The sequence below is a fragment of the Adiantum capillus-veneris genome, chromosome 16 (assembly GCF_014529385.1).
Source record: "Adiantum capillus-veneris isolate H3 chromosome 16, ASM1452938v2, whole genome shotgun sequence".
NCBI classification, from domain to species: Eukaryota; Viridiplantae; Streptophyta; class Polypodiopsida; order Polypodiales; family Pteridaceae; genus Adiantum; species Adiantum capillus-veneris.
The window spans coordinates 85502789-85526055 of NC_140946.1; the positions used below are offsets into that span (position 1 = coordinate 85502789).

Consider the following 23267-nt stretch of genomic DNA (forward strand, 5'->3'; position numbering starts at 1 on the left):
CCCAAGATCCACACACACAAACATCAAGAGAGAGAGAGCGTCAGCGCACGCGCTTTCGAGAGCCCACAACTTTCCTGGGACGTGGTGCTTGTAATAATAAGTTGTAACAGTACAAATCCAAGGGCCGTGTGAAGCTTCCTCTTGCTAGTGTATGCACATTGCCTACATAAAGGCAGACACGCCTCTATTTTCTGAGCACATTCTTGTTTCCCCTCTCTCTCTCTCTCTCTCTCTCTCTCTCTCTTTTGCAGGAGCTCCCCCACCCCCCTCTCGCGCACACACCCACACCCACACACAGGGATGGTGCTTAGCAGCGCCATATCTGAGAGCCATCATGCCTCGGATAGCAGCATCCATTCCACCTTTGCCTCCCGCTATGTGCAGACGTCCCTCCCCAGGTGCTCTCTCTCTCTCTCTCACTCACACACACACACACACACACACGCACGCACACGCACACGACGCGCCTTGAGTTCGGAACTCGTGGAGTATGTCTTTCGGGTCTGTGCTATTGTTGTCTTGATCAGATCTTGCGACTAAGTGTCCGGTAAATGGGGCCTTCTTCTCCCATGGTTGAGCTTCCCATATTAAGTTCACCCTCTTCTAATCGGTCCACGCACGCGCTATAACAGATTACCACCGCTGCATTTAACGACGCGGTGATCAACATATTTGCACCAGTAGGCTTGCAAAACAAGCCTGAATGGGTAGTGACGTTCACTTTTAGAGCAGATTCTCACGGGCGGGGATAGAACCCCCACCACTCATCAGCTGATTTGTTAATTGTGGCTCATTTGTTCTTTGCTGTCAGTTGCGCTACTACGCTTGGAAAGGCGGGCTAGTGAGGTAGACCCACGTCTCTCTATTTGACACCCTGAATTTTTAGAGGGGATCTACGGTCCTAGATCAAGATCATTGTTTGATCTTGGGCCGTCGCGACCTCACAAACCTCCCCGTATCAAGACGAATGAGTTACCACTACGCTATCGCACGCATTTTGATACACATCGAGAATGGTAGCATTATGTCTGGCCCGTCGCGATCTTAGTTCTCATCGAGCTTACTTCCGAGCTCACGTCGAGTCTACACTACAGTACTGTAGTACAACCTTCGAATTCCAAGGCAAATGCTTTACCACTTTGCTAGCACTCACAAAGTGTTTCTTGACATAGATTTGTAATTCTCGATGGAAATCAAGTTCATGAATGGTTCGCACTTGGTTACCAACACACCGAGTTTGTGAAGTTAGATAGCAACTAGTTAATGTCTACTTCACATTAAGTTTACAATGGTTAGATTTATGTCCATGTACACTAAAAGCAGAGCCCCCCTACGCATTAAGAGTTTAGTAGAGGTTGAATGATAATCTTGCAATATCCTTGGAACAAATTCCATTATGAAGTCATCCAAATATATGCAAATGAAAAGTTTGTAGCATATTTAGCCCATGGGCCCTCCCTTTCTATGAATATTGATTATTATGATAGGAAGAAGATCAATGCTTTGCAGATTTCTTCTACAATCACCATCATCATAAGGCACAACTGCTCTTGTTCTTCCAATTGTTGCTTCCAAGTGCTTCCAAACTTGACATTCGACATCCAATCGCTGATAAGCTCCTTGTGCATGCTTGAGGGAACATGTTCCATGTGCATTGCAATGGAGCCACGTGGACAAGCTATTGATATAGGTCATCATCGGTCTTAGTTAGTATAGCTTAGGATCTAGCCTAACAATTTGTGAGCCTCTAGAAGGACATGCAATATTAGACCAGTCAATAGTTGCGTACCCTCACTTGCACAGTACAGTCACTTAGCATAGAGCATATGACCAGTCAATTAAGTAATTTTTTAGTAAGGGTTTTATGTTGAAGACGGGGAGGTCGATGACGAGGTCTATTCCAAAGACGATGAAGTCGACGAGAGGTATTAAAGGTCTTTGTCGACGATGATGAAATCGACGACAGCTTTGTTGGCGAAGACGATGGGTATTGCCGGTCTATGTCGATGACGATGGTGACTGTGACGACGACGACGATGGTGTCATCGTCAAGTCCGAGACTCCGATGATGATGACGAAGGTGTCGTTGTCAAGATAGGGATCTGCGATGACGATGATGATGTCGACAACGACAATGGTGTCGATGACGATGGCGTCAAAGCTGAAAACTGAACGCTAGACTTCCTGCTGGGGATTTACTACTGTTGCGGCACTGCGGCTTGGATCTGCAACCGCGAAGGCGGACTAATGCTGAAATGCAAAAACGCCAGGGTGTTTTGGCTGGATATGCAAAATGCTAGGCTGATCTGGCTAAAATTGAAAACGCTAGGTTGATTTGAGTTTTGCTTGGCTGATGTGGTGAGGATCTGCAACGGAATGGGGAGGATCTATGAAGCTAAGGGTTGAACCGAAAACGTTGGTGGCTGTTGGCTGAAAACGCTGATTTGCTGTTGCTAAAAAACGTTGGGTTGAATTGCTGAGAAAATGCTCAGGAGCCTGAGGGTGCCTGCCTGTCTGCTGCGGTGCTTGCCCTTTATGTGTCCCTGTTTCTTCTGCTTCTAATGAGTGCCCAATGGGTTTCTTTCATAGATCTTTAGCAAAGTGCCCTACTTACTTTTCCAACAAAAGTCACTTATTAATAAATAAGTGAAAAATGTGTACTTTGACAAAAAGGGTTCTATGCTCTGAAAAATGTTCATGCTGAAATGAATGTACCGTGCAAGAGAGGGTATGCAACTATGACCGGCCTGGGCATGCACGCCCTGCTAGAGGCTCACAAAGTGCCAGCTCAGTCCTAAGCTAGGCTATGACTGATGCTAAACCATGGCAAAAACGTGTCCACTTGGCGCAAGTGAAGTGCGCACGTGACACACACACCTCAACTACAAGCAATCATGCAAAATGCTGTCACATGAAACACATGCAGATTCACAAGCACAAGCATCACACACAAAAGAAATAAAGCACATACAAACAAGCAAGCTAAACAAACATAAACCATGAGAAACAAATAAAAATATTTGCATAAGAATAGCAAACAAAATGAAAGGAAAGAAACCATTGTAGATAGCTCATGTGACATAAGAGGGGAACAGACATTTGGTGAAGGCGGCCAAGTAGAGCACCTACGATTCTGTAAATGTTAAGCGAACACCGTACTCGGTAGTAGATAGTAGTTTAATGTGGGGTGCCGTTTGTCGCAGTGGAAAGTCAATCCACTACATCCAAGGCCCACCACATTAAGGTTGCTCCCCTTGGGACCCCAGAATTCCTTTGACCTTAATTTCTATAATCTTGGTGCTATCTAGGATATAATCATGGTAGAATTTAGGGCTTTTTGTTGAACTAGTTGTACTTGAAATAAAGGTTATAGAAAGTTTTTTAGTGAAGGATTAGACCTAGGAATGCTCTTATTGTCTAGTTCCACATACCAAGCCCACATGTTAAAGAATGCCTTAACTTTTACTAGCAAGCTCTTGATCTTAATTAAGCATCAATTAAATCTCAAGATGTCTAATCAATCATCAAGTAGCCTTTACGAATGTCATTCATGAAAAGTGTACTACTTTTAGTTTAAGATAGATAGAATGCCTACAATGCATTGGTTAACAATTTTGACATGGGGGTATATTAGTTGTTTAGGAACATTCTATTGGGTTTTTGAGATCATGTAAAAAGTGAATTTCTACTGTTCTAAGATATATGACGGGTATGTGGTTTGTAGGTTTCGAATGGCAGAGGGTGAGATATCTAAGGAGGCCGCATATCAAATAATTAGTGATGAGTTGATGCTTGATGGCAACCCCCGCTTGAATCTTGCATCCTTTGTCACCACATGGATGGAGCCTGAGTGTGACAAACTCATCCTTGCCTCCCTCAACAAAAACTACATCGACATGGACGAGTATCCGGTTACTACTGAGCTCCAGGCATGCACTATATCTCTTCCTATTCTTGTTGCTAATGAACCATGCACATGGTCTTTTTCTTCATACACTGTTGATTGGAGGAAGTTCTAAAGACCATGCCCCTCCAAGTGCAAGATTTTTCAATAACACATGAATAGGCTTTTCTTCTCAAGCTTAACGGTTGCACTTCTCATTGTTATGGTTGTTTTTAAGTTGAACTCAATCATTAAATACTCAATTTTTATGCACTACACCGCTTGCCAACAAAAAAACTAATCAAGGTTGAGAATGAGGAATTACTTTGAAAGGGCATTCTCTTCTTGATCATGGCATTGATGTTGCTCTATGACAAGGTTGAATCACCACAATAAAAATCGCTCAAATCACTATAATAAGAACCCTTAACACTTGATGATCACTACTTGAGTTGACCCCCAGGCTCTTACTGTCTAATAGAATTAATGAAGTATAGCTGCACATTGTAGTGCCAAAAAAACATAGAGAATATCAGGATTTTCCAAAGTTTAGGAACAATTAAAGATGTGAATTTCCTTGTGTAAGCGATGAATATAATTTCTTAATCCGAAGAAATAATATATCCTGATGCCTTTTTTTGTCTTCTAAGGTCCTCTTTTTCTCTATTTTCTCTAGTTTTTGCACTCGTTAACAATATCGTATCTTCTTTTTGCCCTCACGACATAGTCCACTAACTCGTTAGAGTCTTGGTGATTGACGAGTACATTTGTACCTGTAACTACTCTAGAGTTCTTTCCTTAAATCTTGGCAGAGATAATCCCTCTGTGAATTGTTATCAGTATGTTGTTCAACTAGGCATGATTCTCCACCAACCAGTTGTTAGGGATGAGAACTCTTTGTTCCTTTCCATCTATGATCTTTCCTCACATGAGCTTGATGAGAGAGAGAGGTAGCATGTAGTGCTTCATTGAGAGAGAGAGAGAGAGAGAGAGAGTAGAGAGAGTAGAGTTTAAGGGAGAGAGGGGGTAGCCGTGTAGAGGCTTCTTGGGCTGAAATTTAGAGAGTAATTTCAGTAATGAGGTGATCTTCAAAATGTGGGAAAAGGGTTGCTTTTATAGATGAACTTGCCTCTTGAATAAGGAGGTTATGTGTTAGCATTAGCACAATTGACTTGCCACCTGTCTGAAAAGCAAAAAATTATTTGACAAGTGTACATGTACCTTGCTGACATAATGGAATGCTATAAGCACCTGCACGAGACCTCGTCACACATCGATCCACATCCTTCAGCTCTCTGTGAAGCATACGTACTATGTCCTCCTGCTCATCTCTAATATGCTGGTCCACTTTCTCCACATCAGGATCATCTACCAGCTTTATACGTGAGGGATCAGGATTCAGCCTATCACACATTTTGTTAACAATGGTGTAAATTAGATTTAAGAATCATGTATGATATTTTAAATATAGACTTTGAAGTTTGAAAGATGTAAATAGCTTCTACTCCATACCAACGTGGGTGTTCCCAAAGTGTGGTAAGGGTGCACGAGCCTCATGTTGGCTCTGCAATACACTGACTTCTCAAACTGAGATGTGCTAAGGCGATTTCGGATCTTTGTATGGATCAAAGAGTAAGTGCTCCAGTTGAGCTCACAAGCACCCATTGAGCAATCTTGCATTTGCAGGTGTCCAATATCGTTGTTTAATAATTACCAAATAGCAGAATTTAAATGAAAGAGAGAGAGAGACTCTGAGAGAGAGAGAGAGAGAGAGATACGTGCAATAGCACACGTAGAGCTAGAGTAGTCGAGTGTGGAAGACCTTGGCGACCATAACTCTGCCGCCAGTTTCCGTTGACATGCTAACGTGGTAGTGTACAGACGTCTGTATTTTGCGCTGGCTGCTTTTGGCTGGCAGATTTTGACTAAAGATCTTTTGGGCATAATGCTTTTGAGTTGAGAAGCTTTTGAGTTATTTTTAACTGATCTTGGGACTCTGCTTTTGGGCATCCCTTGTTAGAATAAATAAGTTTGTTGGGCCCTCATTACTCAGAGCATTTGGATGCAGAGTTTTGAGTGTGAGTTCCCGCAGACTCCCTTGTACTTTGCACACAGATTAATATAAAAAGAAATACCGTAAGGGGCGCTAGTCTTTGGGGCCAATACCTCTTGGCACGGAACTACACCGGGCCGTGTCGTCTTTTGTGAATTGTTTTGAAGTGAATCTTTGCTGTGTCGCGGTAGAATCTTGACTTGGGGTGTCTAAGTGAGAGCAAAGTGGTTGTCTCTGAACGCAATGCCACTGCACGCGAAAACGATGGCCCCAAGTTATTCATGTACCTGCACATCTCTGTATCTATTTCAAGTTGCTCTTGCTCATCAAACAAGTGGTTGATGTACTTGTCCTTCAGTCTCAAGAGATCACTCTCTTGAAACAACCTTGGGGTCTTGTAGAAAGGATGGACTAAAGCAGCCATCCCATGAAAAGGACGGCTCATAAAATTCCACCTACTCTCTACAAGAGCCAATATATCATCTCGTCTGCAAAAAATCAACAATGCCAAAGGTTAGACTCCATGGCACATGCTAGGCCATAGCATGTGCCATGTACCACACATCAATAGTACTAGTAGATGAATATTTAATAGCTTAAAGTTCAAATTTGAAATTTGTAAGAAGTATAACATCTTATACTCACCGCTGTTGGGTTAAGCCTTCGCATGCCGTGATATGGCTCTTCATTTGCATGAAGAGATGGTAAACAAGGCCCAATGTGAAGCCCTTCATGTCAGTGACTCGTAGCAACACATACATAGGCTGCAAAGCCACTATCAAAGTTTGCACCTCTGTCCAAAAAGAGTCATCCAAGACACGCCTTTGAATGGATTTTATGTCCTCACGAGCCACGTCTCTCCACTTTGGGTCCACAACTGTCTGCAACAGTGGATCCCTGCAACAAACTTGGACACCTCAAGTCTAGTTTCTATTGACACAATAGAGATTTACTTCAAAATACTTCACAACTCAAGAGTTGACACGGCTCGGCGTGGTTCTGCGCCAAGAGAGATTGGCCCCCAAGACTTGCGCCCCTTTCGATATTTCTTTTATATTAATCTTTGAGCAAAGTACAACTCCCGTAGGTGCTCGCTGTTAGACTCTGCGTCCAGATGCTTTGAGAAGTGAGACCCTTGGGATTTATTTATCCTACAAGGGATGCTAAAAGCAGATTCCCAAAAGCAATAAAACTCAAAAGCTTCTAACTGAAAAGCAGCATGCCTAAAAACAGCCAGCAAAAAGTAGTCAGTGCATTTGGCGGATTTTCGTACAGCCTTGCCAGTGCAAAAAGCGGCGTCCGTACAGTTAGCCACGTTAGCGCGTTTTGCGGCGTCCGTACAGTTAGCCACGTCAGCTGTCAGCGCGTTTTGCGGCTCCGTATAGCTTGCGTGCCACATTATCGTTCGCCTGTCTGCCACATCATCAGCCTGCCGGGCGTGCCACGTCACCACTTTGTGACATACCCCCCTCTTGAAAGAATTGTAATTGCCCTCGATTACGCCTGCAAAACAGACAGAGGCCATAAACCATTGCAGCAGACATTGACTCTTAAGTATTGATGCACTAGAAAGGACACACATCTAACACTTGTACAAAGACAACAGTCATATCACAGCACAGGACATCACATGACGAATCAATCATATAAAAATTCATTCCAAATCTCAAACCATGACTGCCAACAAGGTATTTAGTGTTGCATCTAGATACATTGCGATCATGTCTATAGAGATTTATGAGACGGAAATGGTGCAGTCATTTTGTCTTTCAATTCCTACACTCAAACAAGTCAAATGAGAGAGTACAAATCGATCATTTTCAATTTCAAGAATTCTATTTCATAAGTCATACAACAGAATATTGTCAGCCTAGTAGTATCCCTGAAACCCAAAGGAGATATCAATGACTCTATTCAATCGAGGTAATCTGTGACAAAGGAGCGGAGTGACTCCCCTCTTGTGCAATCCCTCTGCACCAGATTCAACCTTGCTGATTTGCGGGATTTCTCGGAGTAGACGTAGCTAAACCGAATGCTTCAAGGTAAAGTTCCAAAATCTGAGGAGTATCTGCTAGGTCCTCCTCCTCCATCCACTTCGCATCTACTGTCAAATAGTTCTTGAATTTAACTAAGAATGGCCGAATCACTTTATCTTTCACTTTTCTTTCCTTGTGTGCCAAAATCTGTTCAGGAATGAGTATCTCCTTGCTCCCTTCCACTTCGGGTTGCCCATGAGGCTCCCCATGAATTGACACCTCACCTTTAAAAGGTTTCAAGAGACTTGGAATGCATTGTGAATCTTCCAAGTATCTGGCAGGGAGTCGAAAGGAGACGTCATTTATCCTGTCTTTAATCTGGAAAGGATCATTATACCTCATGCTAAGCGTTGAAAAAAGCCGCTCCTTTCCCTTTTGTTTCCTTAGGCGTGCCTTCTCAAAACGTAAGAGCACCCAATCGTCTTCCTTTAATTCCAAGTCTCGTCGATGTCGATCTCTAAAAGATCGATGCTCTCGGAAAATCCTATCAATCATTCGGTTAAAAGTTGTTGGAGCATTGGTAAGTCCAAAAGGCATCACCAAAAATTCGTATAAACCAAAGCTTGTCCGAAAGGCTGTCTTGTAGACATCTCCAGGAACGATTTTGATCTGATGATATCCGCTTTTCAAATCAATTTTGCTGAAACAAGAGGATCCTTGAAGTTTGTCAAGAATATCATCGATCCTTGGAATCGGGAATCTGTTCTTGATGGTGATTTTATTGAGAGCTCTATAGTCAATGCACATTCTCCAAGATCTGGCTTCTTTAGTACAAATAAAACCGTAGAACAGTAAGGTGAAGTACTAGGCTGGATGAGACCCTTTTCATGGAGGTCTTTCACTTGGTTCATGATTTCTTCATTCTGGGCTCGGCTAACACGGTAAGGTGGCGGATTCGGTTGTGTGGTTCTAGGAATCAGATCAATAGTGTGGTCCTCAGGAAGAGATGGAGGTAACTCGCCTGGCAGGCCTTCTGAGAAACAATTAGCATGTGTGTGCAGAGATTCTTGTCGTTCTTTGTCTAATTTAGGCATGTTCGTTCGTTGTTCATCATTCAATTCTTTCAAATAGATCGAGTAAACAAAAAGATTGGATTTCATTAATTTTGAAATGGCCGAAGCTGATACAATAGGGACAGACTTGCCCTTCAATTTTACATCAAGTACGATTTTTCTGCCCTTCTCATTGGTTAAGGTCGCGTTCTTGGCCCGATAGTCGACCACGGCGTTGTTCTTATCGTACCAAGGGGATTCCTAGGAGGACATCAAACCCTTCCAAAGGCATGATGTAAAAGTTCTCGTGCCCTAAATACCCCTGACAATGCAAACGAAGTTTGCCAATGACAGGTGTAATGGCTACATCCCGTCCGGGTGCCGCTAGAACTGCCTCCGCCGGTGGCCATATTCTGTCGGCGTAATCTCAAGTCAAGCCGCCAATTCAGGTGAAATGAAGCTGGCCTTGGCTCCTCCATCAAAGAAGATAAGGGCATCCTGATCTTTCACTTTGCCCCATGCACGACAAAGTTCCGTACTTTCATCCATCTGGCTTGGGTTGGTTCCCATGCAATCCGGCACAAGTCCTGCTTTCATGTTGCCTTTTCTGCCACGTTCTTCCGCTACTCTAGAACTCTCTAGCCTGTCTTCAATCTGTCCTCGTTGAGCCTTTCTAGGGCACTTTGCGGAGATGTGCCCTTGTTCCCCGCAACCAAAACACTTCCCCTCTTTGAGATAGTCGACTCTCTGTTCCGCAGTCAATTATCGTTGGTCGAGGTCCGTTTGGTCTTTTGAGTCAAAACTTCATCAGTGGGGTAGGTCAAATTCCCCGAATGTATCGAGATCCTTGTTTAGCATGTCCCATTAGTTGCTGTATAGACTCAAACTTTTGTTCAAGGCAGTAATCTCGGATCTCCGTGGGGAGTCCGCAGCAAACCCGCTCAATCTGTTCTTTTAGTGACCTTCTTAAACGAAGAGGTTGGTAGAAAAGAATCCCAAAACCTCTCACAATATGCGTCCAAAGTGTCACCCTTGGTCATCCGAAGATGGCGACACTTTGGACGTATATTGTGAGAGGTTTTGGGATTCTTTTCTATCGACCTCTTTGTTTAAGAAGGTCACTTTTCTGAATTTTGAGATGCTTCGAGGACTCTGGCTTTCATTCAACAGTTTGATATAGCCTTCTCCGGAGGGCATTAACTCAGAGCACTCCAAGATCAGGAGGGTAGTATCGTTTTTAAAGGGAAATGCACGAACCATGGTGGTCCACTCTTCTTCTGAGGAAAGAAGCAATCCGGCCTTCATAGGGACCAACGGCTTATCTATCAAGGTCTTCTGCTCGTCCATGCTGTGGTGCGCATCTTTTTGTATTCGAGTCCACTCCATGAATCAGTAGCACCTGCACCGGTACCTGGGCAATGGCCCTAACTATCCTCTTCCACTGGTCAGTCCTCAAGGCATTGAAACTGATGTTGCACTCAATGAGAGTGCGATTAATCTCCATCTTAGCCACTTTTGGATGAGCCTCCTCCTCCCCCTCCTGCATCACACGAGCCCTCTTCCTGCTAGCAAATTTCTGAGACCCCGAGCCCTCCTCTACCTGTGTAAAAGAATCACCAAGGTGTCCAAGAAGAGCATCTTGCAAAGTGTTTTCTGTTTGCTATTCCTTTTTTCCTTTCTCTGTCGCCGCAAATGCAGTGAATTTCTCAAGAATCAATGCTTCCCGCACAGCTACAGGTACCTTCATGCTTCTGCCACAATTATTTGTGCAATTGATGCCGTTCAGATGCATCACAACTCGAGTAATTGTACTCGACAATGTGAAAGCACAATATTTGCATGACCACTTGTGACAACTTGTTCCAGAATGCTCAGGAATGTTGACAATCTCGATGACATTGGTGTGCTCCTTTCACAGGGATTAGTTGGTTTTGGCATGATGGCTCCTGCTTGAAGGAAACAATTTGCTCAGTGCTCATAGTATGTGTGGCAAGAGAGAGAGAGAGAGAGAGAGAGAGAGAGAGAGAGAGAGAGAGAGAGAGAGAGAGTGCTCACTTACCTGATTTTGAACTTGCACACACACTGTCAATAAGTATTGTTGCTGCGTTGCGTTGCAGAGAATTTCTCGGAATGGCCACACCCAGAAAAGCACGCTTTGCGCACGACAATTTTCAAAGCCCTAGGTGCAAAAGTTTAATCGATATGTTGGTTGCCCGCATCCGGATGCCCAAATCAGCCAAATTGTTTTTTTCCTTCAAAAATTGCCGTACAATACGATCAGTCCGTGTACTGTACGGATCAGTACGGACGTACTGTTTAGTACGGTTCAGTACGTACGAACTAGTACAACCTTGCAAATGAAAGCTCTTTTTGAGTAGAATAAACATGCTCAAGCATTTTCAAAACAACACTCAATGTAAGTCATCATGTATGCTTTGTTGTGTGTGTTTGTGCCTAAGGTAGATTCCATCCATTTTATACACTTGTATCCATCTATATCTCTCTTTCAAAAAAGGTAAGAGGAGATACTCCTTCATGCTTTATAAGCATGGCAATGGCCATTCATATTTCCCCACGTAGGAATAGAAGAATGTCTAATTAATCGTGGTTTTGTAAACACAAGAACGCATGTCCAATTATGTAATCTTTCAATTGGAAAGACATATCTTTTATAAATATCTTTGATTCATGGCTTTCAAAGGCTGATGATGAACCTCCCCCTAAAGTTCAGTTGTCCTCAATTGAAAGGATTCAAGATAGGGGTTTAGTACTTTTGGATAATGTTTCAAGTCATCTTTGGGTCCTTTCCTTTCTTTGTGAAAGACAATCTGTTTTGGTTGTAGGGCTTTCATAGATTCTTCATGAAATTTAAGTGGATCATTAGAAATTGATGGTTTAGTAGATGTTAAAGTACTCTTTCCTTGATTTTCGTCTGACTTCGCTCTCTTTGATGACTTTTCATTTGTTGAAGAACTTTTTCTCTTCAACATCCACTTTATATCATAAGCTTTTGTGTCCAATGCCGACGCCATGTAATCCTTCAAACTAACTTCGTCATCTCTTACATTGATATATTGGGCAACCTTGAGATATGTATCTCAAAAGCAATCAATATACCCTTGCACATTATTCTCTTTGTGGTCCAGCTTATCCCAGCCTGTACACATGTCCTTGAAATTCGGTGATAAAAATTGAGATGTAAACAGCTCTTTAAATTCCTCCCAAGTTTTAGGATTTGTGTTCCTGGTAAAATGGGTTAGATATCAATCACTTCTTTCAGATGCATAGATACCTGATGAAGCATATACTTTTCAGAGAAGTTATGATTCTTGAAGGCTAAATCAATCTCTCTGATGAAGGCAAGCTCCTTTGCATGTCTATGCCCTTTTCATGGAAGCAAGGAAGTTTCACACTCTCGCCTCCTAGCTTGCAGGTAGCTTTCTTATTCTTCTCATTTTTCGGTTCGTATATCTTCTTCTCCTTTGTACATAGCTCCGTTGATGAATGATGAGAATACGTTATTACATAGGGCTCCAAGAAAATAGCATTTCGAGAAGAGTTCGGACCAATGATGCTCTTCCTTAATAGATATTCCTTGGCAAACACAACTGATTAGAACTTTCAAAAATCTTCAAAGCGAGATACCTTTGAATTTGTGATTGCCTTCCCAATGACCACCAATTGCACATTAGGATTTAAAAGCAAATTCTCTTTCTCTTTCATGCGTTGAAGAAACTTCTTTTCAAGCTTTGTCGATCCATCTTCTCTAAGGTTGTAGCATGAGATGATGATGGAGTCTTTTTGCAGTGGAAGAGTGAGGATTTAGCTCGGATCTAGTACTCTGCACAAACACAAGATTACTTTACTTCACTTCAAGAGAGAAACTGAACTGAACACAATGAAGGAGAGAGAGAGAGAGAGAGAGAGAGAGAGAGAGAGAGAGAGAGAGAGAGAGAGAGAGAGAGAGAGACCACACCACATGTCGGGTCCCAACCACCCTTAGGGGCCCCCTTGGGGGCTCTGTTGCCAAAGCAAGTACTTTCTTTATTTCTTGCTGGTGGGTACTTGTTGGAGGTGCTGGATATTGTGAGGCTAAGGATTGGATACTGTGGGTACTTGGTGCTTGGTACTGCAGTGTACTTTAATACTTTGTACTACGGGTACTTTCGGTACTGAAGGTACTTGGGTGCTAAGGACATGAAGGTTGTGAGGGTCCCTACGCTGGCTAGGCAAGAGCCAAGCCAAAACGCAAGGTGTACTAGATGCTGGGGTATTGTGTCGACGTCGACGACGACGACGACGAGGGGTACTTGTAGTGCGGTGCTGTTGAGGTGCTAATGAGTGCTGTCGGAGATGCTTGGTACTGTGACAACGACGACGATGACGAGGAGGCTGTGGGCTAATCTGCTATCGCCAAGGACGGCGATGGCTGAAAAACTGGAAACTGTTGCTGATCTGCAAGGGCTGATCGCTGAATTCAGGGTGCTTAGGGCTGAAAAACACTGGTGGGAGAGGCTGAGGGAAAAAACCAAGGCTGTGGTTGAAAACGTTGCTGGCTGTTGGGTACAGTTGAGAAGAGGTTTTTGTCGATACTACTTCGTCTTGTGTCTCCTCTGCCTTCTCTAGCGCCCAAAGGCTTCTTTTATAATTTTTTTAGCCATTTGGCCTACCAACTTTTGATAAATGTCATGTCAAAGTCACTTCTTAATGAATGACTTAAGTGACTGTTCATATGCCTCTATGCTTAAGTGACTTAACTATGCAAGTCAGGGTATGCAACTATAACCTACCTAATCATGCACGTTTTACTAGAGGCTCACAAAGTGTGAAGCTAGGTCCTATGCTAGACTACGATTGATGCTAGACAATACAAAAGCTTGTCGACGTGGCGCAACCGAAGTGCGCACGTGATATTTTCCGAGTTAAAGGTGAGGCACAACTGCCGAACTTCTTCCTTGGATGCTTTATGGACTTTTGATGTTGAATGCTTCTAATGCTTGTGGATGCATAAACCGACGATGTAAACACCGACCATATGAGTTACTAGGTAGCCTTACTACTATTGCAGAATACCAGCCTTGATGCTGACTCTGCCTTGCAAGCAAGTACGACCACTCGAATAGTCCTGTCGTGAAAGCATTGCGAGTAAAGCTGAAAGGTAAGGGTGCTTGGAGGTTTTTCCAATGGTTCCATGTCGATACCACCATCCTAGTCACTTGGCCACATTCGAACTCATGACCTAGGTCACGGCGGTCGAATGCTCAACCAACCAAGCTAGCCCCTTTGGACAGGGCACCCACATCTTAACCTGGCAGTCCTTAGGAATTCCGATAGTAATTAGTTGTGAAATGCATTTTAGTGATGCCCATCTTGGTCATCTAGGAGTGCCGCGAAGTAGCAGAGAGAGAGAGAGAGAGAGAGAGAGAGAGAGAGAGAGAGAGAGAGAGATGGGAGCCCCTTCGTCTTCTTGCAACCATCATGAATCATTCATCTGGTACGTTCTTTCATGCGTCTTTTGATGCTAGCTTCTTTTGGCCAACCGTATTTCCAGGGTAACTAGAGCTTAGCTTGACGATATTTTTCCAAAACTATGATGCGGATGGCAGTGTTTGCTAAATAGAGAGTTTCTTCTCGTTTAAATTGCACTCTTTCTGCGCGTTACGGACCATTCTCGCATGCGCAACACATGGTCTGCTTGATTAAGTCTACCAATGTCTGCACCAACACGATGTGGTATGCTTGATTATTACTTTTCTGCTCCATACCCTATGATCAAGTGTCCTCCACATGCCCATGTATGCGATCAACTTCTGTTTCATGAAGGGATCCTCAGCATGCCCATTGCTTTTGGGTTCAGATTCTTTGTACATGTACAATTACACTTGGTTGTTGTCTTGATCAATCATGTTTATCATAGTTTTTTTCAGTGTATAGTAGAGGTGCCATAGCTTTCATTCTCGTATGATTTTTGGTATTTGATATGATCAAACTTACTTGCCTGGCTTATTGATATTAAGATTTAAAAGACTGACTATATTCGACCTTGGTAGATGGCCAATGGCACGTGCAAGCTTTTTAAGTGGTGGCTATCGAGTTTTTGAACTAGGCATAGCATTTAAGTTTAACATGTAGCATGTTTTTTTGGGTTCAGTACGGTATTCTATAAAATTTCTTGGGGGTCTGAATCATACTTTTCCCACTTCCATACCTGTACTCATTTGCCATATAATTCCCATATTTATGAAGAAATTATGATGTTTATTGAATACGTATTTTGTAAAAGCTATGCAAGTTGGAGTTGCATGGTGTGATGTGAGTACTACAGGGGCACTTGTAATATGTGCGTGCAATTGTACACAAGGCTTGTGGAGAGATTATTTTCTGCCCTCTGAGTGAATGTGTGCATACGTCTTGAATGAATGTGCATGTCTAATTTTTGAAAATTTGCATGTCTAATTTCTATTCCTTGGCTTTACAGGATCGATGTGTGAACATGATAGCAAGACTTTTCAATGCACCGCTCAAAGATGGAGAGCAGGCCGTGGGTGCTGGGACGGTGGGGTCATCGGAGGCCATTATGCTTGCAGGCCTTGCATTTAAGCGCAAATGGCAGAATAAGCGCAAGGCTGAAGGAAAGCCCTACGATAAGCCCAACATTGTGACAGGGGCTAACGTCCAGGTATTGATGGTGACTTGCTTTGCTGTTAAGGCAATCTTAAGTGGGAAAGAGCAAGGTCGTAACCTTTTGTGTGTGGTGTCATATTTTGAGATTGCAAGGTGTTGGTAATTTATGTTTTTGCTTCTGGCTGGCATTATGTTTCCAGGAGGTCTTGTGTTAGCCATCTTGCTGTCTAATAGCACTAGGTTTTCCACATTGTGGTTTATCAACTTCAAGCTCTCTATTGAGGTGGTGTTTACCTCATTGTATTCACAGAAATCTCGTTTTTTATGCATAGGTTTGCTGGGAGAAATTTGCAAGGTACTTTGAGGTGGAGCTCAAGGATGTGAAGCTACGAGAGGATTACTATGTGATGGATCCTGATAAGGCTGTGGAGATGGTTGATGAGAATACCATCTGTGTTTGTGCCATATTGGGGTCAACCTACAATGGTGAATTTGAAGATGTCAAACGGCTAAATGAGCTTCTTGAAGAGAAAAACAAGGAAACTGGGTTAGTTTTTTCCTTTGATAGGCTTAAAATTGGGAATGAAGCTTTAACTATAGGTTAGGATTTGCTTTTGTTTGCTCAGCACACACACACATCTGGATCCATTTGTTTGCCCTTGACCTTCACACCTGCTTTTTTGTTTGCTCAAAAGCGTCAGTCTTGTGGTGCACTTGTATAGAGGAATAAAGCTTCTCTCAAAATCTATAGCTTGGATGAACTGTGGAGGTCCTTACCAAGTGACTCATCCTTAAGGTCATGTTTCCAGGTTATATTTCAGGCTAGTGACTTCATGCGAAGGTTGCTAAAGATATTCACTAATAATGCTATGACCATGGCGCCTACTCTTGAAGGAGGATTCTCTTTTTGAGGAAGAGGAATCCTTTGAATGACTATAATGTGTCGTTGACCTGCGTGTGTGTGTGTGTGGGGGGGGGGGGGGGGGGGGGGGGGGGGTTGGCATCTTTATGGTAGCAAAAGTCTTCAAAATTAAGACTGCCTTCAATTACCCGGATGGTAAGGAAGGTAACTCCTCTCTGATATGAATGAAACTTGCCTGTGGGGGGGGGGGCTTGGCATCTTGATGGTAGCAAAAGTCTTCAAAATTAAAACTGCCTTCAATTACCCGGATGGTAAGGAAGGCAACTCGTCTCTGATACGAATGAAACTTGCCCTTGACACACCACAAGCTTATTATTGCCAATTTACACTTTGCATGTAGGAAAAATACCAATCTTCGGTTAGAGCTTGAGAGAGAGAGAGAGAGAGAGAGAGAGAGAGAGAGAGAGAGAGGAACATATATATAGGTGTGTAGAGATATGGATAACTTGAGAGAGAGAGAGAGAGAGAGAGAGAGAGAGAAGATTGAGAGTGACACACTGTTGGCCCTGGACAGCAGGGAACAGTTTCTTGAGTTACATAGGATTAGTCTCTTAAGTTACTTAATAATAAGTGATATTTTAGCCCATTTTGTCAAAGATCGTGGAGGCTCAACTATGATTGCCCAACCCAGCATGAGATTCACTATATGAGTAGCCTGGGGGACTACTCCCTCCCATTAGCACTAAGTACCAGCGCTCACTAGTAGCAGCACAGCAGCACCTGAGGGCCAGCGTTTCCTCTCTCTCCGGTGCGAGAGTAGCCAGGCAGCGTTTTTCTCTCTCTCTACCAGCGTTTTCCATCAGCCTTGCATTTTCCCACCAGCAGCACCTTCCTCAGCATCCATAGTACCCAAGTGCCCTAGCCTTGTCTCTCGGCTACCCCGGGTCATCGCAGCTTCTCCAGCCTAGCACCTGCAGCATCTTCGTAGCATCTTTTGCTAGCGTTGAACAAGTCATCGCTCGCGGAGTAGTACCAGCACCACAGTACCATCAAGTGCCCACAATATTCCACAGTTTCATCGCGAAGAACCCGCCAGAAAGTAGACGATTCCAGCCCTTAGCATCAGCAGAACCAGCCAGGATCAGCGTTATTCGCAATATTTTACAGATTTCAGCCCTATGAACCCATAGCGTTTTCAACATCCAGCCTTAGCCTTGTAGTACCAAGCATCTCTAGCTAGTATTCATCATTATCTCAGCATCTAGGATAATTGTAACAACATTGTGCAAGTAAATAAAGCAAGTACTTGCTTTGGTAATAGAGCAAGGGGGCCCTTGAGGGTTGCAATCTCGTCTCTCTCTCTCTCTCTCTCTCTCTCTCTCTCTCTCTTTGCCTCGCTCTCCTTCATTGTGTTCGGTTCAGTTTCTCTTTTCAAGTGAAGTAAAGTAACCTTGTGTTTGTGTGGAGTCCTAGATCCAAGCGAAATCCTTAAACACTTCCAACATCCAAACACTTGTATCCATCTATATTCTCTCTTCCATTAAGGTGAGAGGATATAGTCCTTCATGCTTTTCAAGCATATTAATTGCCATTCTTATTTCCCCACTTAGTGATAGAAGTATGTCTAATCAAATCATGGTTCCATAAACACAAGAACACAGTGTCAAATTATGTAATCAAATCATGGCCATTCTTATTCCCCAAATTATGTCTAATCAAATCATGGTTCCATAAACACAAGAACACAGTGTCAAATTATGTCTAATCAAATCATGGTTCCGTAAACACAAGAACACATGTCGATTTGTGTAATCTTTCAATTAGAAGGACAATATATGTAATCTTCCATAAATTTCTTTGATTTATGTGTTTCAAAGGCTGATGACAATAGTTTAGAGGAGATTGGAAAAATGGAGATTGTAGCGAGGAGCTATCCTTAATGCCACTACGCCCCCAAAAATGCTCAAAAGATGTGAACGTTACGGCAAAGCCCTTAAAAAACTCTTTGTTGGTCATTTTCTGATATTGGATATGACCAACAAAGAGTTTCAACAACCGGAACAGGGCAAGAATACGCTTTGTGCTGAATAGTAAATGGAAACACCACATGGCTTGAACGACATTTTGGAACCGCTGGGCTCGGATGCGTTCTGAGCACAGGAAGGGCTTGGAATGGGGACATTGCTCTCTCTCTCTCTCTCTCTCTCTCACACACACACACACACACACACACACACACACACACACACACACACACGAGAGAGAGAGAGGACACGCTATTTGCACTTCCACTTGATACTTGCATTTTTCTTTGTAGGAGAATGTGGGCTTTCCATGGTTTCATCTAGGTAAGTGTTTTTTGGTACTTCCCTGGAGTTTAGGACTGTGTTCTAGCTAGGTGAGTGACATCTTTGCTTGTTTCAAGCATTTGTGTACTTCTGACATCTTTCTAATGGAAGAAGCCTATGGAGAATTGCTACTTTCCTTCATTTCATCTTCTTCAGATTTTTTAGCTTCCAATTAATAAGGAGTTGAATGCCACTTGTATATATAGGTGGGACACACCTATTCATGTGGATGCAGCAAGTGGTGGTTTCATTGCTCCTTTCTTGTACCCGGAGTTGGAGTGGGACTTTCGATTATCGTGTGTACGCAGCATCAATGTGAGTGGACACAAGTATGGGCTGGTTTACGCCGGTGTGGGTTGGGTGGTTTGGAAAAGCAAAGACGACTTGCCAGAGGAGCTCATTTTTCATGTCAATTACCTTGGTGCCGATCAGCCCACATTCACCCTTAACTTTTCTAAAGGTTCCTCCTTCCATCTATGAGTTCGTATGTACAAATTTTTGTGTCGACAAACTTAAGAGTCTTAGATGCTTTCACTCACTTAAGCACACTCATTTGCGTTATGCAGATACAGACATTCATGATACATGCGTAAAGACTTATGCTCATATTGTAATGCCTGGGAACAGTGCTGCATACATGCACTGGAACATGCATCATGTTGATACAAGGTGTTTGTTTGGTTAATGTATACAGGAGCTAGCCAGATCATTGCACAGTACTACCAATTCATCCGGCTTGGTTTTGAGGTATTCTACTTGTCTTTTTGACTTGGGAGTATGAATGCCCCTTTTTTGTGATGCCTCAAATAAGAAGAGGGTTTTTTCATAGGTTTAAAATTGAAATTGTTTTGTATTGTTAATTGGGAATGAAGCTTTAATTGTAGTTTAGGATTTGATGTTTGTTTTCTTCGATAGCGTCAGTCTTGTGGTGCACTTGTACAGAAGAATAAAGCTTCTTTCAAAATCTATCGCTTGGATAAATGGTTGAGGTCCTTATTTAGTGACTCATCGTTAAGGTCATGTTTCCAGACTATATTTCAGGCTAGGTACTTCACGCAAAGGTTGTTAAAGATATTCACTGATAATGCTATGACCAAAGTTAATGCACAAAAGAAACATGGTTGGGTGCATATGATGTGATGTAATGTGTAGGCTTTCTGATTTTCTATGGTCTTTATGGTAAATAATGGCGCTCTTAAAATTATATTACATTGTTTTTATGGACCTTGAATAATTATTCTTGGCTGAGTCACCCTTGAGATTGAGTGAGAAAACAGTCCAAAGAGGGTATAATTTGGCCAGTTATTACAAAAGAAAAAAAGGAAAGAATGGGTTGGCCATATGATTGCACGAATGGCTGTACGGTTGCCCTCGATGACCCATACATACAGGGGGGCCTTCGTATAAAGTATCAGGGCAATCCATCTGGGTTTTCATTGTGTGTGGAGTTGAATTGCGCTCATAAGTTTTTAGGGGAGATCTATGCCTTCAATTTTTTTAAAAATATGTGTGGATGGATCCAGGGCTATAAAAGCATCATGGAGAATTGTAGATCCAATGCGAAGGTGTTGTGTGATGGCATCCGCAGCACAGGACGATTTAACATACTCTCCAAAGATGTGGGAGTGCCTGTTGTTGCCTTCTCTCTCAAGGACAGGAGCCAGCATGATGAATTTGAAGTTGCAGACAATCTGCGCCGGTATGTTTTATTGCGCCCCCCCCCCAACACACACACACACACACACACACACACACACACACAGAGACAGACAGCAAAAGTAACCCAACACACACACACACACACAGAGAACAAAAGTAAATTACACGTGCACACCCATGCATTTGAGAGCCCAGGTCCTTGCAAAATTTTTGTTTTGGCAAACTAACCCTGCTTCTCCTAGAATCGTGCAGTACTTGCTTATGCGCACAATCACCGGAGCAAGTGCTTTCAAGTGCATGCGTTGCATAATCCTCTCCTCGTGATAGTTTTGGCCCTTGGGGTGTTTCATGGTTTGTTGACATTCAAATGGGACCTCTTGGGTGTAGGTATGGATGGATAGTTCCAGCATACACAATGGCACCTGATGCAGAACATATATGTCTATTGAGGGTGGTCGTGAGGGAGGACTTTAGTTGCACATTAGCCCAACGCCTTGTTGAGGACATCCGCAGAGTTCTGGACTATCTCGACGCACGGCCACCCAAGCTTGTTGAGGCGGTGGCAGTTGCTATTGCTCAAAAAGAACCTGAGTTGAAGGAGGATGTGAAACCATCAACTCTTTTAGCCTCACCTGTGTTCAGGGAGGTCATGCTTGCGAAGAAGTTTCCCAAGAAGTTTGGCTCGTTCAAAATGAATGGGGTATGCTGAGAGCCAGTGAACCCACTACATTTGTGTGGTGCAAGGAGCTGTGGACCTACTGTGTCATGGAGGTACCTGCAGGTTGATTGACGAGCCATGGCTCTATATATGCTGTATTATCTTCTCCTGAAAGAAAAGATGAGGGTACTCAAATTATCAGACAGTCATGGTTGCAAAAGACTCATCATAATTTTTACATCGTAATAATTGTTTATTTTTTTTGAAGGCATTATTGGTTGATACAATTCCTTTACTAAACTGGTTAAGAGGACTTTATCAAGCAATTTGATATCGACTTTCTGCATTTTATACTCAGCTTTTCAGTCACATATATATATATTTGTTTTGAGTTTTGTTGACAAAAGATTATCTTAATTTTTATTTGTCAAGCTTTGTGGGCGAAATTTGACACAACTGAAACAGTCGGTGACATAAAACATGTCATGGATCGAACATTACTGATGGGTTTGGGTAGCACCAATCTTTTGCCACTGGCAAGGCAATCGGAAATGTATTATGTTGTAGAAGTTCCTACTCAGCAGGGCATGTGTTTATCAATTATGACTGATGGCATGGGGAGTTGCTTTGTAAGGCGTACATGAGGTGCAATTTGTAGTGGAGCTTTATTCCTAGACCTATCCAAAAGGCATTTTTTCAAAAAGAGACACTACAGGTAGAGAGCTACCTTGAGTGAGGGGGTTTTGTTGGGAGTCAGTTTTTGGACATGGGGGACACTTACAGAGGTCAAATAGCGGATCAAAGGTTTGTGTAGTGTGATTTAGGAAAGCTACAAGCATTCATTCAGAGTCCAGAGGTAGTGAAACATAATGAAAAAACGCACTTTGTTTTAATTTATTTACGACATTGGTTTTCTTTCATGTTGTATGGATTTTTGTAGCGCTTTGCTACATCCCTGCCACATTTATTTTCTATGACCAATTCTCCATACGTTTCCTTTTCTTGTAACTTGTTGATTACTTTGAATTGATGCAAAATTGCAAGGCTTACTTGTCAAATATGGTTTTGACCTAGCCCTAAGCATAACTGTGTCTGCCCAATACCTCACTATCTCCTACAAAAGAAAAGACTTACCCTAGATGGAGCTCACATATGCAAGTTATGGTTTTGAGCTAGCCCTATCCTATACCTCCAAGAGAGATCTCCTACGAGACAAATTTTCCTCAAGACTCTACGAGGAGGTGCCTTTCCACACGCTTCAAGCACCCATTTTGGTATTTTAACATCTTATGAATTAACAACCTGGCCCCTCAACTCTTCATCAACTCACACCATCTCTATCCTACATGCCTATCATCAATGTGCCTCAACTTTTCTAGATGGAATTGATGCTTCACTATTTAGCGTCCACTCATCTTTTCAGGCGTGCACATATTTTTGTGCGAGTTTCTATTGACAACTTGGAGAATTTTGGGTTGAATGAGATATGATTGAAAGAGTCATGACACAAAAGGTCATTGATTTGTTCACATTGGTGATTTTGGGTATCACGAATCTAATGTCACTAATGAGGAATTCCAAAATGTGCAAGGGAAAGAGGCCCACATATAGTGCATGGCATGTCTTTATCTAGACGCGTGACGACTGGGAAAGTTGCTATGTAAAACGTCCGTATAAGGTACAATTTATAGTGGAGCCTTGTTTTTGGACCTGTTGATGAGGTGCTCTTTTAAATGAGGCACATTAGAGTTAGAGCAACAAGGACTACCTCAAGTGAAGGGATTTTTTTGAGAGTACATAGGGGACACTTTGAGAGAAGGCTACATATTAGAGCAAGAGTTTTTGTAGCGTGCATGCTCACACACTGGAACAATTGGTGGTCATTCTTTGACCCTAAGCTTCCCCATTTGAATCTCACAAAGCTTGGCTTTTCTGAAGAGCTAGACCTTTTCTAGTTCAATCTTATTATTTATTGCCTTGTTAAAATTGGATTTTATCCTATCTTTTTAGGTGCTTGCTAATTAAATTCCCCTATGTACAATGGTTCATGATACATTGGCTTAAATTGGCACCTTTCTTTTATATAATAAAACCCCCCTCAATATGGAACTTGAACCTCTATATGATTATTTGTTTTCCTTAAATCTAATAC

The 23267-nt window shown here is 42.6% G+C and overlaps 1 protein-coding gene across 2 annotated transcripts; it reads left to right on the plus strand.

Moving 5' to 3' along the window:
• Positions 1 to 209: 209 nt before the first annotated feature.
• Positions 210 to 21466, plus strand: LOC147439384 (glutamate decarboxylase-like). Of its 2 annotated transcripts, XM_086485222.1 has the most exons (8): positions 210 to 398; positions 3725 to 3929; positions 15443 to 15643; positions 15921 to 16135; positions 19005 to 19258; positions 19493 to 19545; positions 20322 to 20497; positions 20845 to 21466. In XM_086485222.1, exons 1-8 carry the CDS (start codon positions 301 to 303, stop codon positions 21164 to 21166), a joined length of 1524 nt encoding a protein of 507 aa, XP_086341348.1. In that variant the 5' UTR covers positions 210 to 300; the 3' UTR covers positions 21167 to 21466. The 2 variants fall into 2 exon arrangements, with proteins under 2 accessions (XP_086341348.1, XP_086341349.1); XM_086485223.1 differs by lacking the exon at positions 3725 to 3929 and having other exon boundaries at positions 261 to 398.
• The last annotated feature ends 1801 nt before the right edge of the window (positions 21467 to 23267 follow it).

Excerpts from the sequence above, each read along its gene's own strand:
- LOC147439384 (XM_086485222.1), top strand. The coding sequence starts at position 301 with ATGGTGCTTAGCAGCGCCATATCTGAGAGCCATCATGCCTCGGATAGC. Across the intron at positions 16,136-19,004 it reads GAGAAAAACAAGGAAACTGG|GTGGGACACACCTATTCATG; the intron begins GTTAGTTTTTTC and ends TTGTATATATAG. Across the intron at positions 20,498-20,844 it reads GTTGCAGACAATCTGCGCCG|GTATGGATGGATAGTTCCAG; the intron begins GTATGTTTTATT and ends TCTTGGGTGTAG.